We start from the raw sequence: 16,406 nt of genomic DNA, 5'->3' as shown, positions 1-16,406 counted from the left end.
TTGTTATTATTTTTTCATTTTAAAGATTAATTATATAGTCTTATTTCCAGATATGCCGAAGTATTTCAGCCCATTGAAAGGGAATACATGTCTATACACACATATATAGATATATATATTATATATTATATAAGTATGTATGTAAATTCACACATTCTGTAGTCATCTACTTGTATTCTTAAGATTGCCTTTAAGTATGGTGCTAGTCACTGCTTCACCTGATGCAGCATGAATTTCAAGGATGCCCTTACATTGGCTGGATCCTCTGGTGGTTTGTGACCCTCCTCAGACACTTCAGGGGCTGTTGGCACAGATACAGGAAGCAAAGGAGATCTTGCCTTTCCAGCCAACCCAAGAGAGGCTGTTTTAACATGAGTCTTGGGAAGAGCAGGCCCTGAAATAGAAAACACAGAGTGATCAAAGTAATGTACAAAACATTCTGAGGAACAATCTGTCAAGCGTGTAAGCCAACTCCAGTGAGTTGGCACTGATTTTAGGTTACTGTTCATTCTGTAGTATAGAAATGAATTCTGACGCAATTGAACGGGCTCATTTTATTTCTACTGAATGGAAGACAAATTCTGATTAGGCCTCTCCAGATGACGCTCCACTAGTCATATGTAATTTCAAGTAGATTCCAAATCATTCTGTGAAAGGTTGCCTGGGAGCTCTGGACTGTTCATCACACTCTATAAAGTGTCAGGTGAGCTCATTTGGCGCCAGTCTCAGCTTTGGGCCGGAAAGCCCTGTGCTAAACCACCTAAGTAAGCCCTAAATTGTTTAACAGCACCAAGGAATATCTGTGCAGTTGAAAGAGATGGTCACTCTGGTCTACAAATGAGTGTTAGATAACTCTGCCCCTATAGCCTAAAATAAAAATTTTATAAAGGCTTATTGAATCAGCTAGTATAGCTCACATACCTAAGGACTTTTGTCATTCTTAGCATTGTGACCAAGACCTCAGCATAGAAGGTATTGAACTAAGCCATGGAAAGAAGTTTGCCTCAGTTCTCTTCTATCATCAGTGATGATATTTGAGTTCTAATGACCCAGTATGTACTGTATATTTTGGGGGGAAAAGTTGTTTTGACCATACTTTGGAACAATAATCCTAGTTAATAAAACTCAAAAGTTATTCTACAATCAGAAAAATAGGGGGCATTTGCATATTGGAAAATAAATAATGCAAATAATCTAGTAGGCCAGCAATTTTCTATATGTTAGGCAAAATAAATGATAAATCCTAACAAAAGCACCATGGTGCTCTTTCTTATACCATGGCCTGGCATGTAATTCCTTCATATTTATATCCTTTCACTCTTTTCTTAAACTTCAAGGAACAAAAGTCTGCAATTGGAATGATTTATCACTAGAAAGTGGTCTTAAGTTTTTGGTAGCTCAGATGAGAAGAGACATAGAGACAAGACAAACATGAATCATTTTCTTAAGAAAGGAAATTATATTTATGGAGTGTCTACTAAGCTCTAGATCTATGCTAAGTGCTTTAGTTCATTCCAAGCAAAATAACACAGTGGGGAAAAATTGCGAATTTATCAGTCCAATTTGCATTCAGATCCTGGAATGCTCAACTATATACTGGCTATGTAATCCTTTGGTCAACTAACTTAACTTCCTTTGCTGTTTCTTCATCTGTAAAATGGGAATGATGATAATTTGTGAGGATTAAATAAGATCCTGTATGTAAAACAGCTGATACCTGTAACTAATTCAAACAGAGCTAGCTATTATTAATATTAAATATCAAAACAATCCCGCTAAATATTATATTTCTAGATCACATGTGAGGATGCCAAAGTGGAGAGAAATTAAGTAACTTGCCCAAGTTCACACATTTCGAAAAGGGCAGGCAGAGTAAGGGTTTGCACCAAGATCTATCCAATTCCATTGAGCAAATTAAGGTTTTGTCATTGATATGTTGATCCACTCCATCCAATTTAAGTGAGCTTTTTGAGGAAGCGATGTAAAAGAACATGAAATCTGGTTCAAAGACTATAAGTAACTTGAAGGTAGATGCTATTTATTGTATTATGGTTTCCCATAGTTGAATTAAGTATTAATTTAAAGGGAAAAACAAAACCCTAATGAACTCCAGCATTGATTTAAACTACTTTTATTACAATGTTATTTAAATATATACAAACATAAAACTTGGCATAACATTTATAAATCTGTAGTTCTTACACTATGCTATAAAACCAAAGTTAAATGTTTAAAATTAAAGAGCAAAGTCCTATACAAATAGTATAATTTGAATTAACATCATTAATTTAATGTGATAAATGAGGTTTTTGGGCTAAAACAAAATAATAGCCGTATAAATGTGGTACTGACTGCTATGTCACAAGTCATTTTGGGTTTGTATACATTCTCACTACCAATTTTCTCTGGTTGGCCAATAGGCACACCTTCATTCTTCCAGAGAATGTAATGTCAGCTGGTCTTCATTGGATATGAACAAACCATTGTCTAAGTCTACCTCTATCCTTTTCTCTTTAGCTTCTAACTATAAACACAGTGTTCCAGGAGCCAACTTAGCTGTAAACCCCGATACAAAGGCAGGCAGTAAAAACCCTGGCAAAGCAATCCTATCAAATGGTCCTCCAGATGGTCCAACAGGTGTAATTCACATTAATATTGTAGATGATTACTTGAATGAAAGCACCAAGTTTAAAGAGGAATTTTCATAGAGTACTGGTGAACCTTGAGAATGTATCTATTGAACTCCTGCTTTGAGTTGTATTTTCTGAATTACCTTTATATTCCATTCTAGAATGTTCACAATGTTCTGCTTAAACTTGAGTTTAGCTTTATTGCCACGGAAAGCTGTTCCTCCTAGCACATTCCATGAGTCATCTCTTCCTTCCCTATGTTTAATAGAGCAGCTGAATTTTAATAATTAAAACTTTCTATACATACCTTTTATTTTGACGTTTCTTTGCTACAATTTTGACTTGGGTTTCCTTGATGATGAAATCTACTTATTTTATTTATATTTTGATTTTTAGTTTTTAAATTTTTTAATAAACTAAACTATTTCTGAAAAATATACTATTTAACACTTAAACACATTCAATGTGTGGTTTTATAGCATAGTATAAGAGCTACAGATTTATAAAGGTTATGCCAAGTTTTATGTTTGTATATATTTAAATAACATTGTAATAAAAGTAGTTTAAATCAATGCTGGAGTTCATTAGGGTTTTGTTTTTCCCTTTAAATTAAAACTTAATTCAACTATGAGAAACCATAACACATATTGCAAATCAATTCACTTTAACATAGATATCTACAAAGAGAACGACACAAGAACAAGTAAATGGCACGGGCAGCTTGTTATGTAGGAAATTCAAACAGGCCTGTGCCTGCTTTATACTAGGAAACATATAAGAATAAAGATTCTTTTAGAATTTATCAGACTGTTCTATAAAATTCCCTAATATTTATTAGACTACTTTTTTTTTTTTTTTTGCAGTTTTGCATATAAAGAAATTGCAGTTCTCACTTTAAAAATATATTCTGATGGTGTATATTCTGCCTAGGATCCTAAACATTTGGGCAGATCCAGTGTATTATACTGTGTCTGAAACACTTGTATTATTATAATAAGATGCAGGAATGCCTAAAGAGTACCATAGCTCAAACCAATTAGAAAGAAGATCATTATAATAATTGATTGTCTCTAGTGTCCAGGTAACAGTTATACATTTAGAACCTACTGAGTGTTGAACATATACAAGACTGTGTGTTTTACAAAAGGCATTGAAGACATTGTCTCGGCTCAAATACCACACAAAATGTTTAAACATCAAGTGACTTCCTTTTTTCAAGTAATATTCACAGATTCAAAGAAATTTAGAATGCTGGAACCTTGAGGGGTCTTGGAGTTCATCTAGTGACCTTCCCTTTATTTTGCTGAAGAGAACACTGAGGTCTCTGGAGATCAAGAGATCAAGGTAGAATTAATTTCAATAAAATTCCAGTACAAGAGAAGAATTTGAACAATTTCTTAGAGTTTGTTATTAACACGGTTTACCTGATGTACCACATGGCCTTAAACATTTTTCTTTCCTTTTCGTGAATGATGTGTTAAAGAAAAGAATTTCTTTCCCAGGAAAGATTTATCAATAGCCAATAAGACATCTTTGGTCTCAAAATTGCCCTTTAGCAAAGGAGAATAGATGTTTTAAAATAAAGTTTTTCATGAAAACAGCCTGTGCTGGAAAGCTGACGGCCTTGCTCTTGGGTGTGCATTAACTCCATCTCTATGCTATGTTTGTATTTGGGTAGATTCAGTATTTTCTACTCTGAACCTCAGATGTTTTAAGCTTGGACACTGGTGAAGCCTGGGTCCTTATAAGCTCACGAAGCTATAATTTTTCCTTCACTTATGTACTCATAGTTCACTATGTATTACTGGCTCCTGTCTTTATTTTCTAGTCTGCATCCCTATTCTTCCATGGGGCTAAGAGATTTTAATCCTTTAATCCTTCACCTCATGCCTGAGGACCTTATGGCAGCTTTCCCAAAACGCTAAATTCTGAATCCATTTTTTACACCATTCAAACTAAGCAAACATCTCTATATAAAATTACCAGTCTCATGGCATGGACTATGTTCAAGCAGGAAAGCAGTGTAATCATCTGGCAATTGGATTTGTAAATGGTGGCTGGGAGCTCAGTCCCAATCTGAAGATTGGGAACCATCTTGCTGCCTCTCACCTGCTGATGGATGGCTACAGTTGGGAGACCATTTATCCTGAGTCCATTCCTCCATACTGAATCTTTCTGGATTTCAGTTGCAGATGGGGCTTTGCCACACTTCCTCTGTTGCTCTCTGGCCTTTTCTACATTGCCCTCAGAAACCAGTTTAAAAGCCAACTTTGTTCTTGCAGCCCCGCACCTCCCCCACATTCTTTGAGTCCTCCTTCTCCATGATGAGCTGCTTTAAGGCGTGGTAACCTTTGCTATGCCCGATGGTGTTTTGACACACTGGAAGAGGGCCATGATCTTATCCTACCAAAGAACTAATGGAAACAGTAGCAATTAGAAAAAGCATTTACTTCAGAGTATTAAACTCTTGTTCTTCAATGTCAAGAAATGATAGAATTTTTAACAGCTTTTCCTATTTTTGTGGATCTAGGGAGTAGCCTATAGAGAAGGCTTTATATTCATTTATTTGTTTTGGAGAATTGGACTTATGTTGATAATTGGTTTAAACACGAATAATTTCAATGAAACTTCTAAGAGCATTATCAGTATAATATATCAAAGCAAAAAAAAAAAAAAGAAGAAAAACAAAAATTAAAAGAATCCTTTCCATGGCTCCCAGCTGTTAATTTAATATAATCATAGCCCGGCAGTCAAGATCGTCTGTGATCACTCTCAAATATGAAGAATGACTTTCAGAATGTGCTCAAGATAACCCATGTCACTTTCAGAGGGAGGTGAGCAAAGCTGAGGGTGGCAGAAAGTGAGAAGAGGGCCAGCACTGGGGCTCCGAGCAATTGAAAAGTCTCCCTTCTCTTTGTAGACAGGCCTTGAGAGATGAGGGGTTCCTGATCCTGAAGATCAAGCTGATTTTCATGGCAAAGGTTTTTGATTTCCTGTATTATTTACCTTTTTTTTTTTTCCACAACGGTAAAATGAGTGTGATCTACACGTGAATTCCAAGCACAGAATGAGCACGCAAGCAAATATCCACATATTGAGGAAGAGTCCTAGCCTGGGACTTACGAGACCCAGTCATAGTTTTGTGACTTTAGCCCAAAAGCCTAATTCCTTTGGGTCTTGATTTTTTTGATATCTATAAAGGTTAAACAATTTAATCTTTAAGCTATTAGCTATAAAAAGGATACAAGGATGGAGAATATAGCTATTCTACCTATACTTAACTTTACATTTGAATTTCTTTACTTTCTTTAAGATTTAGGAAGCATTAGTGAATCCATTGGTAAAAATGAATCCAAAGAAATTTCCACCAAGTGAATTCTTAACTCGTAAGTTACAATAATTGGATTTTAAACTGTTGCTTCCTAGACAAAAGGTTCTATAGTTTTCTCTTAATATTACTAATGGAAAACCATAACAATAATTATGGTTGTTTTGTTTTTTTTCTTTTTTTTTTTTTTTTGTGAGGAGATCAGCCCTGTGCTAACATCCGCCAATCCTCCTCTTTTTTTGCTGAGGAAGACGGCCCTGGGCTAACATCTGTGCCCATCTTCCTCCACTTTATATGGGACGCCGCCACAGCATGGCTTGCCAAGCAGTGCGTCGGTGCGCGCCGGGGATCCGAACCAGCGAACCCCGGGCCGCTGCAGCGGAGCGCGCGCACCTAACCGCTTGCGCCACCGGGCCGGCCCCGGTTGTTTTGTTTTTTTATTTCAAACTAATAACATACAGTTCAAATAAAAGTAAACAGTATTAAATTACTATGAGTTTAAATGATCCATGATTAATTGAAAAATTTGAATTTACAAATGCTCAACCTGAAACCACTATAGATTTTCCTCTACCCAGGGTGCATGTTGAAGAAGCGTTTCAGGAGACCCTTAGGTGGAACACATGAGGTTGATATGCTAAATAAAAGGGTTTACATTGATATACAACTAATTAAGCGAATGTTGCTCTGGTTTTAATGTTTCTGTCCTCAGCAGGACCCACTAAGGGGGAAGATACAAATGTTGCTGGAGTTCTGAGACGGGCCAGCAGTGCTCATCAGGTGGAGAGGAGCAGCCTCAGCAGGAATTTACTGTTTTAAGCTTTATTTTCACAGTACAGTTATTAAACATCTCATTTTCTCATCAGGTACATAATATATGACGGCCAGGTGCACACTCCCGCTAGTATCTTCCTGCAGAGGGTTCTCCCAAGTAAAATGACGCTTGGTGAGAAATGTTAGTTTAAACTACAGCAGGAATGGAGTGAACAGACTCACCTGGGTCAAATCAGAGGCCAATGTGTAGCATGATTTTGATTTCAATATTAATTTTCACATCCTTATCTACTTTTTCCTATATCCTGTCTCATTTTCCACTCCCTCACCCTTAAGAATAAAGTTAAAATGGGTAGCTTTGAAGAGGCCTGGCGTCTCATCTCCACTTTGTCTCTGACACATTCTGTGATGCCTGACAAACAAAATAGACTCTCTCAGTCCAATTTCCACGTGAACCACAATATTATTCTAACTTGTACTTATTTTGAAGTAATTACTCTGTGCTCAGGTTGTCTGGGGAAATATGGAGGTGCCATATAGTCATATACACTTCTCACATGCAAGGAGTTTTTGACGTTCTGCAAGAAATAAGAAATATGTACATGGAAAACTTTGTGTAATATTCTCTATTTTTTCATGTCCACAAAACACTGAACAAAAAGAGAGTAGCTGTATTTACCTAAATATGGTAGCCTCAGGCATTCCTCATAAGTGATAGAATTTCAAATATATAAGTTTTTCAATCTTAAAGCAGTTAGTCTACAATATGTATTATTTTCTATGGGTGATAAAGATATTTAAATGCCACTTCTGGGGCAGAAGCTTTGTGTTCTTCTAACTTTCTTGTTTCTTCTCAAAGATAAGGAAAACACTGAGAATGTATTAATAAGGTGCTTCTGCCCTTCTCTCTGCCCCTTTCTACTCCTGGAAGCGGGGACTGCTCTGAGTGACAAGTAATGTGGCTTTCATTAAGCCACCTCTCTGTGAAAGGTGGGAGGGTAGGATTAATGTGCTAATGGTCACTACCCAAGTTCTTAAACCTGCCTGTGCTCTGACATGGAAGATTCCAAACTCTCTGGCCTTGAACTTTCGGAGGGCTGCATTTGTTACGCAAATAAGGCAAGGCCTGACTCCAGCGGGGCCAGCAGGTCTCCACTCCTGTTCTAGCTCACAGCTGGTGAGCCCCACAGTCCTGTAGTCAGGAACAGAGGAAGAGGTCTCCCAGGTATCCCTACCCAGATATTCCAGGGCACCATGATTCTCTGGGATCCTTGATTCCCGTTTGGTATCAGCAATTTTTTTTTCCCTATTATTTCCATGACCTGGAACCCAGAGAGAGAAAGGGTAAAACTTAGGCACCCTCTCCCTCTGCTACAGGCACATAAACTACAATAAAACACCTTTGCCTACATTGTTTTGCACGTTTTTTAAAAGAGGACTTTTGAAACATCTTATTGCTCACATCTTGGAGATGGGAAAGTCAAAGTTCAAAAAGATAAGGGACTTGCTCAAAGGGCATTAAGCTGGTAAGTGGGGTTTGACTACTATTATTATTAAAGTATATATACTTTCTTAGATGAAATAGAATAAAAATAAAATTCTACAAAGTAAGCTTTGACAGAAAGCAGAGTGAAGTGGACAAGACGTTCTTAGTGCTGGAAAGGGAAAAAGAGAGTAAGAATGAGAGAAAAGGAGAGACGACCACAGTCATCGTGGGGGATGGTACTGAGGAGGGAAGAGAGGTAGAAGGAAGAATAAATCTACATATTCCTGCTCTCTTTTCTACCTTGATCCCAGTTAGACTTGTTCCCATCTAAGTGGTGAACCAATGTAAACAGGAACGTCATAGCATCATAGAAGTGGAAATTTTTGATGTCTTGGAAAAGAATAATAAATATAGTACATGGTTTTAGAGTTTGCCTTTGGTTGAGTCATGCAGGGCGAAAATTGTCTTCAAATATCTTTTCTCCTTTTGTAACCCTTCTTCCTTTTGGGTTATGTCCCCACATACTGTCCCGCATACCTTTCTTTCTACACACACCCAATATGAGACACCAAGAGTCTCATATAGCCTGACATTCTCCCCCATGATGGAAAATGATCCAATAATTTAACTAGTTACAAACTGTTAGTAGCTTATCATCTTTCTTTTCTTGGGTTTGTTTACATTTTTAAAGATAGAAAGGGCCATATAAGGGAAGCTTTTTCTACTAATGAGTCTTCTGTCACCATTGTACCAGGGGAAGGGAGATGCTTTTGCTTCTTGGACACCTCTCAAATACGATGTTGATATTTTTTTAATTTTCTTTTTTCTGTAGGAAACAAGGCATCCACCTTACTGGCTTGAACAATTAAATAATTACCCAATAAGTAATCTAATTCCTCTCCTGAGGTAATACCAAGATCTAGTAGCTCCAATTATAAAGGCATGCTTTTTCTTAATCCTACCTATTTATGATTTGTTGTATCTTCATACCTTTGCAAATTGGAATCTAAGTCTTGAATTCACTGGACACCTCAGAAGCTGCCTAATAGTAATTGAAAAAGATATCAAAGTTTCCAGAATGCTGGAGGAGAGAAAGTGACCAAGTGTGTTGAAAACATGAGTTAAACGTTGTCCCAGAGGGCTTTGAAGCCATAAAAATCCTGTATCCAAGAGAGATGTTTATTATGCATTTTATAATGGGTAAGGAAGAGCCTCACAGAAGGAGCTAGAACTGATAAGTAGTCATTCTATAAAATTTATGTTGGGAAAACACGACTAAGCAAAGGATGGATAAGAACCCCTCAAGGATAAAAACATTGTCTAATGTGTCTTTTTGTCCTGAGGACCTACGTCAGTGCCTAATTCCTACAGAGGAGAGCTGACATCATGCTTTGTGGAATTTGTTCCTGTAAACAAGACTGAGGCAGACAAAAGTAACAACAAGTAGATGAGGCTGCAGAGACTTTGCATCATAATTCTGCTTGTTCCTACTGCTTCTTGATTTAGAAACCTCATAGAATGAGAGAAGTTTCAGGAAAATCATCAGTGATCATGAGAAATGAATTCACCAAACAGTTCTATATCTCCCCCTTTCTATTGATGCTTCTCTGAGATTCCTAGACCACCTTTTAAAACAACAAAACAAAAACTACAAACTCAAAACTAAACATTTGTGTTGTTTATGGGAGGCTCCATAAATCAAGGTAAAAAAGGTGATTCCAAATTATTTCCATTACTTACTTTAAGAGGTCTGCTTTGACTTCCTGTGTTCTTTTGCATATAATGTCAAAGTCAAGAGCCCCCTCAGTTGATTTCATGGCTATTCCAGACCTTTTTTAGATAGTTTGCTATAAAAAAAGACATTTGTATCCTCTGCCCAAACTGATTCTTTAATTTTCTGTCTAACTTTTTCTACTCTATTTGCAACAAGAAGCAACAAGTTTGAGCTCTTTATTTATACTTAATGCAATTAAGATGTCTTTTGTTCCTAGAGGGAAAATTATCACCTCTGTTCTTTATGAAAAATAGGCTTAAAAATTCCCCCGTTAACTTAACCAAAGAGGTGAAAGAGCTGTACACCAAAAACTATAAAACATTGTTGAAAGAAATTGAAGAAGACACAAAGAAATGGAAAGATATTCCATGCTCTTGGATGGGAATAATTAACATAGTTAAGATGTTCATGCTTCCTAAGGCAATCTATAGATTCAATGCCATCCCTATCCAAGTTCCCAACAACATTTTTCACAGAGATAGAACAAAGAATCCTAAAACTTATATGGAACAGCAAAAGAACCTGAATAGCCAAAGGAATCCTGAGAAAAAAGAACCAAGCTGGAAGTATCAAACTCCCTGATTTCAAAATATACTACAAAGCTATAGTAACCAAAACAGCATGGTACTGGCACAAAAACAGACACACAGATCAATGGAATAGAATCGAAAGCCTAGAAATAAACCCACACATCTATGGACAGCTAATCTTTGACAAAGGAGTCAAGAACATACAATGGAGAAAAGAAAGTCTCTTCAACAAATGGTGTTGGGAAAACTGGAAAGCCACATGCAAAAAAATGAAAGTAGACCATTATCTTACCCCATACACAAAAATTAACTCAAAATGGATTAAAGACTTGAATGTAAGACCTGAAACCATGAAGCTTCTAGGAGAAAACATAGGCAGTACGCTCTTTGACATTGGTCTTCCAACATATTTTCAAGTACCATGTCTGACCGGGCAAGAGAAACAATAGAAAAAATAAACAAATGGGACTACATCAAACTAAAAAGCTTCAGCACAGCAAAGGAAACCAGCAACAAAATGAAAAGACAACCTAACAATTGGGAGAAGATATTTGCAAACCATGTATCCGATAAGGGGTTAATCTCCAAAATATATAAAGAACTCATACATCTCAACAACAAAAAAACTAAAAATCTGATTAAAAAATGAGCAAAAGACCTGAACAGACATTTCTCCAAAGAAGATATACAGATGGCCAACAGGCACATGAAACGATATTCAACATCATTAACTACCAGGGAACTGCTAATCAAAACTACAATGAGATATCACCTCACGCCTGTCACAATGGCTATAATTAACAAGACAGGAAACAGCAAGTGTTGGAGAGGATGTGGAGAGAAGGGAACTCTCATACACTGCTGGTGGCAGTGCAAACTGGTGCAGCCACTATGGAAAACAGTATGGAGATTCCTCAAAAAATTAAGCATAAAACTACCATATGATCCAGCTATTCCACTGCTGGGTATTTATCCAAAGAACTTGAAAACACCATTGCATAAAGATACATGCACCCCTGTGTTCATTGCAGCATTATTCACGATAGCCAAGACTTGGAAGCAACCTAAGTGCCCATCAAGGGACGAATGGATGAAGAAGATGTGGTATATATACACAATGGAATACTACTCAGCTGTAGGAAACGATGAAATCCAGCCATTTGTGACAACATGGATGGACACTGAGGGTATTATGCAAAGTGAAATAAGTCAGAGGGAGAAGGTCAAATACCATATGTTCTCACTCATTAAGTAGTAGATAAAAACAACAACGAACAAACACACAGAGACAGAGATTGGATTGGTGGTTACCAGAGAGGGAGAGGGAAGGGAGCAGGGCAAAAGGGATAATTAGGCACATGTGTGTGGTGATGGATTGTAATTAGCATTTGGGTGGTGAACATGAAAACATGGTGTAATCTATGCAGAGATAGAAGTATAATGATGTACACCTGAAATTTATACAATGTTATAAACCAACGTTAAAAAAAATTATTAAAAAAAAATCCCTCCCTTAATTCTTCTTTATTTATTTTATTTTACTTTTTTGTGAGGAAGATTGTCCCTGAGCTAAAATCTGTGCCAATCCCCCTCATTTTGTATGTAGGATGCCACCACAGCATGGCTTGATGAGCAGTGCGTAGGTCTGCTCCTGGGATCTGAACCCGCAAACCCCAGGCCACCAAAGAAGAGCATGCGAACTTAACCATTATGCCACTGAGTGGCCCCCTAATTCCTCACTTTTGATGATATCCTAGTGTTCAAACTTCAGAGAAACCACACTCTCAATTCATAAAGAAACAAATGACACTGCCTAAAGTTTCCATATTATTTCATGGAAATATCAGAAAAACACAGAAACAACGCAGAAATCCAGAGATCAGTCTCACACAACTTTTGTAATCATGCATTATGTAGAATGTCGTCATAACCCAAATTCATCCACATTAGTAAGTAATAGATTAAATTTCTGGTAAATATTTCATATGCTGTATAAATATAATAATTTTCACTTTTCAAAAATCAATTTATTTTGTAAATTTTGGAAATATTTCCCTTTATAAAGACAATTTGATTGCCACAGAGGATTCTGTTTTTATAGTAAAACCTTGATTACTCAGAAGCAAATTTCTTAATACCCTGAAATAATTGATTTTTTATCTGGTTTCATCTTTAATAGAAGTCATCAAATTACACACACATGCACAAACATACACATGTGCACTCACATGCACACACACAAATGAATATCATGTCTATCTCCAGATATAACTTCTCGATTACATTCTGGGGTTAGTACACTACCGATTAAATCCAATCTCTTCCAACTTTTACTTGTATACCTCTCAGACTGACCAAAGCACAATACGAATAGTATTTTCAAGGCACAAGAACATTTTAAAAGCTCAGAGAATCTTACTTAATCGATGAGGTATGGTTATACGTTTCAAAAATATTTTCAACTGTAAGAGTTAAACACCATCACCACTTCCACCCCACCCCAAAGAACACGTGTGCTGTTGAGTAAAACAGCTCAAGTCAGCGTTACCATTTCTCCTCTGACCAACTTCTTTCCTGTATGTTGCTGTCACACGCCTAGGGGTGGTCTACACTTGCTCTTCACCTATTTATTTATTCACCATGGTTCTCTCAGCCTCCTGGCTTTTGACCTCAGCAATCTATAGAAATGTCACATAAGAAAGGTCATAAGTATTCATAATTTTTCACTAATGGGTATCTTCCTGTTAACCTCTCCATGGGCTTTGTTAGTATTACGTCTCCTTGTTTCTAAGACTCACAGCAATATCCTGAAATCACGATGCCTTTTACAATTGATTTTGTACAATTATTAGAGGTTTTATTCTTTCCCTTAAAACTATGCAAGTAAATCAATAGCACACTCCAAAGGTAACGGCATCTTTTTATACTTGCTGAAGTGTTTGGGGTAAAGTGAACTGATGCCTGCAATTTCCTTTGAAATACAGCAAAAATTAAGGTGGTTGGATAAATGAATAAACATGTGACAAAGAAAATATGAAAAAAAATTAACTATAAAATCTAGGTGGTGGGTATATGGGAGTTCACTGTACTAATTTTCCTGAACATTTGATATTTTCATAACAAAATATTAGAAGAAAGAAAAACTCTATGGTTACTTTGAATCAAGGCAATATTGTAGTTTTTTTTTTTTTTTTGGTGAGGAAGATTGACCCTGAGCTAACATCAGTTGTCAATCTTCCTCTTCTTCTTCTTCTTCTTCTTTTTTTTTTTGTTGAGGAAGATTAGCCCTCAGCTAACATCTATGCCCATCTTCCTCTATTTTGTATATGGGACGCTACCACAGCATGGCTTGATGAGCGGTGCGTAGGTCCTTGCCTGGGATCTGAACCTGTGAACCCCGGGCCACCAAAGTGGAGTGCGCACACTTAACTACTATGCCACCAGGCTGACCCCAGAACTATTGTATTTAAACTGCCTTTTCCTTGAAATACTCTCCCCTCTTGGCTTCTGAAAAATTATACCATCATTGTTTTCTTATCTGTAGTACCTCTTCTTTACTCCCTCATAAAATGTAGATTTACCTTAAATTTCAGTTTTGAATTTTCTTTTTTTCCTTCAAATTCTTTCCCTGGGAATTGTCGTCTCATTCTATCTACTCTGTGCTAAACTCTTACCTTTCTGAAAATGATTCCCCAATCCTCGGTTGTGACTTCTCTTTTGAACTCTTAACCCTTTACCACATCCACCACATACTTCCACCCAGATGGCCCACTGCCCCTTCATGCTCAACATACTTCACTCTTTCCTACTCTCCCTCTCCTTTCAAGGAGTATCCTCTCAGCTCACTTCCTTCTTTCTCTTTGTGCATAACCACGTTCCCAAAGACACAGGATTAACAAAAGTCACCTTGGACCTCACCTTCTCCCTCATTCTTCATATCCAATTATTCATTCAGTCACTGTTTCTTCTTTTGGGCGATAACTCTTGCAACTGTCTCTTGCATCTATTCTCACTGCCATTAATCTACATCACATACTTCTAACTCAGTCTTGGTTTATCATTTGATCTTCCCAAACCACTTCTCTGTTTCCACTCACCACACCCTGTCCTCTTCCAGCTTATCATCTCCTAACTGCTCTAGGAATCATCCTCTCTAAGATGACTGCTTTACTTGCAGACCCTGAAAACATCTTGTACTTTCTCATCTCTGGGCCTTTATTTACTGTGGTCCTTCTTCTGGGTACACTTTTGTGATTCCCCAGCAATTAGGGAAAGAGAATAAATATCACAGTCATGCAGAACTAGACTTATATCCTGTCCCTGCCCTCTGGTAACTGTGACCTTGGAGATGTCATTCAATTCTTCTATACTTGGGTTCATCCCTTGTAAAATAACATGGTCTCTTTTGCAGAGACGGTGTGGGATTTAAGGACATGGCACGTGCAAAATGGCACTCTTCTCAATCGTTAGTTCATAAGTAAAATAGAATTGGCAACTGATAAACATTTATGCATTATAAAATGATTTCTGCTTTACCCAGAGCTATCCAGAAATGCAATTTCCTGAGAACAGTGCATTCCCCAAAGATAAAAGTTAATTGAGATTTTATTCTTCTTTATTTGCAGTGGAACTAAACGTCAATGAAAACTTCTGACTAATCCTTGTCATGCTGGGCCAAAAAGAAGTTCTCTTTAAGCCCACATATGGGAAATTATTTATGAGGAAAATATGTTTCCATGCAATGTTTCATAAACTCTTCAATATTCAACATATTCTGCAGCATGAAGTTTCTGAATATTTCATATCCATAAAATGATTGGAAGCTAGTTCTGAAAAATAGGCTGCAGGATATCTTGTGCTGGGCTTAGAAATAAGCCCGCATTATCTTTGGGTTTTTGATAACTATATAGATATTTATTTTAGTCTTCCAATGAGAGATAACACTTTCTCCAGTTGGATGTGTTGGGATAATTCAAACATGAAAAAAATGTAATCAATACATATTTGGAAAGGAAACCACAAAAGTGTGACAAAATAAAAACCAATGGAAATGTAAATAATACATAGAGAACTGAGAAATAAGCACAGTCTATTATTTTTCCTTTCCTCCTGTGAATGCATAAGCTGGAGTATGCTTTCATGTGTATAAATTTCATAGAAGAACACGAATATCTCTGGAAAAAATAATCATATGTAAATATATATATTTACATGTTAATGGAGGTGCCAAAAGATAGGTCAAATGTTCATTATTTGTGACATTACTAGTCACATAATCATTGACCCTTTATGTATACATATTATAATATGTTGTTCAGAAAAGTAGGCTTTGGTTTCAGAAAGTCCTAGGTTTGAATCCTACATGCCCTGCCATTTACATATAATGTAACATTGAATGAATTATTTTATCCTTTCTGATTCCAAGATTCCTCATGAGTAAACAGGGAGAAATAATACTTTTCTCTTGGTGTTTTTGTCAAAATTAAATGAGATAGTAAAGTTATGGTTAAGTGCTTGCTAATGGTAATTATCAGTAATGAAATTTCCAAGCATTATTGCCATGGTTAGAATCAGTTCACATTTTCTTGAGGATCTATCGGCACCCAGCACATATTAGGCTTTATTGTTATACTAAAGAATATTGAAAATTGGTGTCTATTATGATATTAAATGATGGTTGGAAACATAAGTCATGTAAATGTGAAATATTTAATTAGAATCATGCTATATACAGAATAAATAAAGAGATAAAATCTGAGCTCTAACCCAGGAAAGAATTGGAGAAAGTACTGATTGTGTGGCATCTCAGAGACAGTTAAGTGCAGTGGAGTTGGAGGAGGAGGGAGGGATGGCAGCTGAGTGGTGGGAATGGCCTCCGACTTGC

At 36.8% G+C, this 16,406-nt stretch overlaps 1 protein-coding gene across 1 annotated transcript in view; it reads right to left on the bottom strand.

The window, feature by feature from the left end:
• Window positions 1-16,406, bottom strand: part of DCC (DCC netrin 1 receptor) — a 1,099,744-nt gene that overhangs the window by 6,819 nt on the left and 1,076,519 nt on the right. Inside the window, exon 28 of the mRNA XM_058557158.1 lies at window positions 252-394. Coding sequence (XP_058413141.1) covers window positions 252-394 — 143 coding nt within the window. The remainder of the gene's footprint in view (window positions 1-251; window positions 395-16,406) is intronic.

Source organism: Diceros bicornis, chromosome 16 (genome assembly GCF_020826845.1).
Source record: "Diceros bicornis minor isolate mBicDic1 chromosome 16, mDicBic1.mat.cur, whole genome shotgun sequence".
NCBI lineage: Eukaryota > Metazoa > Chordata > Mammalia > Perissodactyla > Rhinocerotidae > Diceros > Diceros bicornis.
This window is presented reverse-complemented; position numbering and strand designations above follow the sequence as displayed.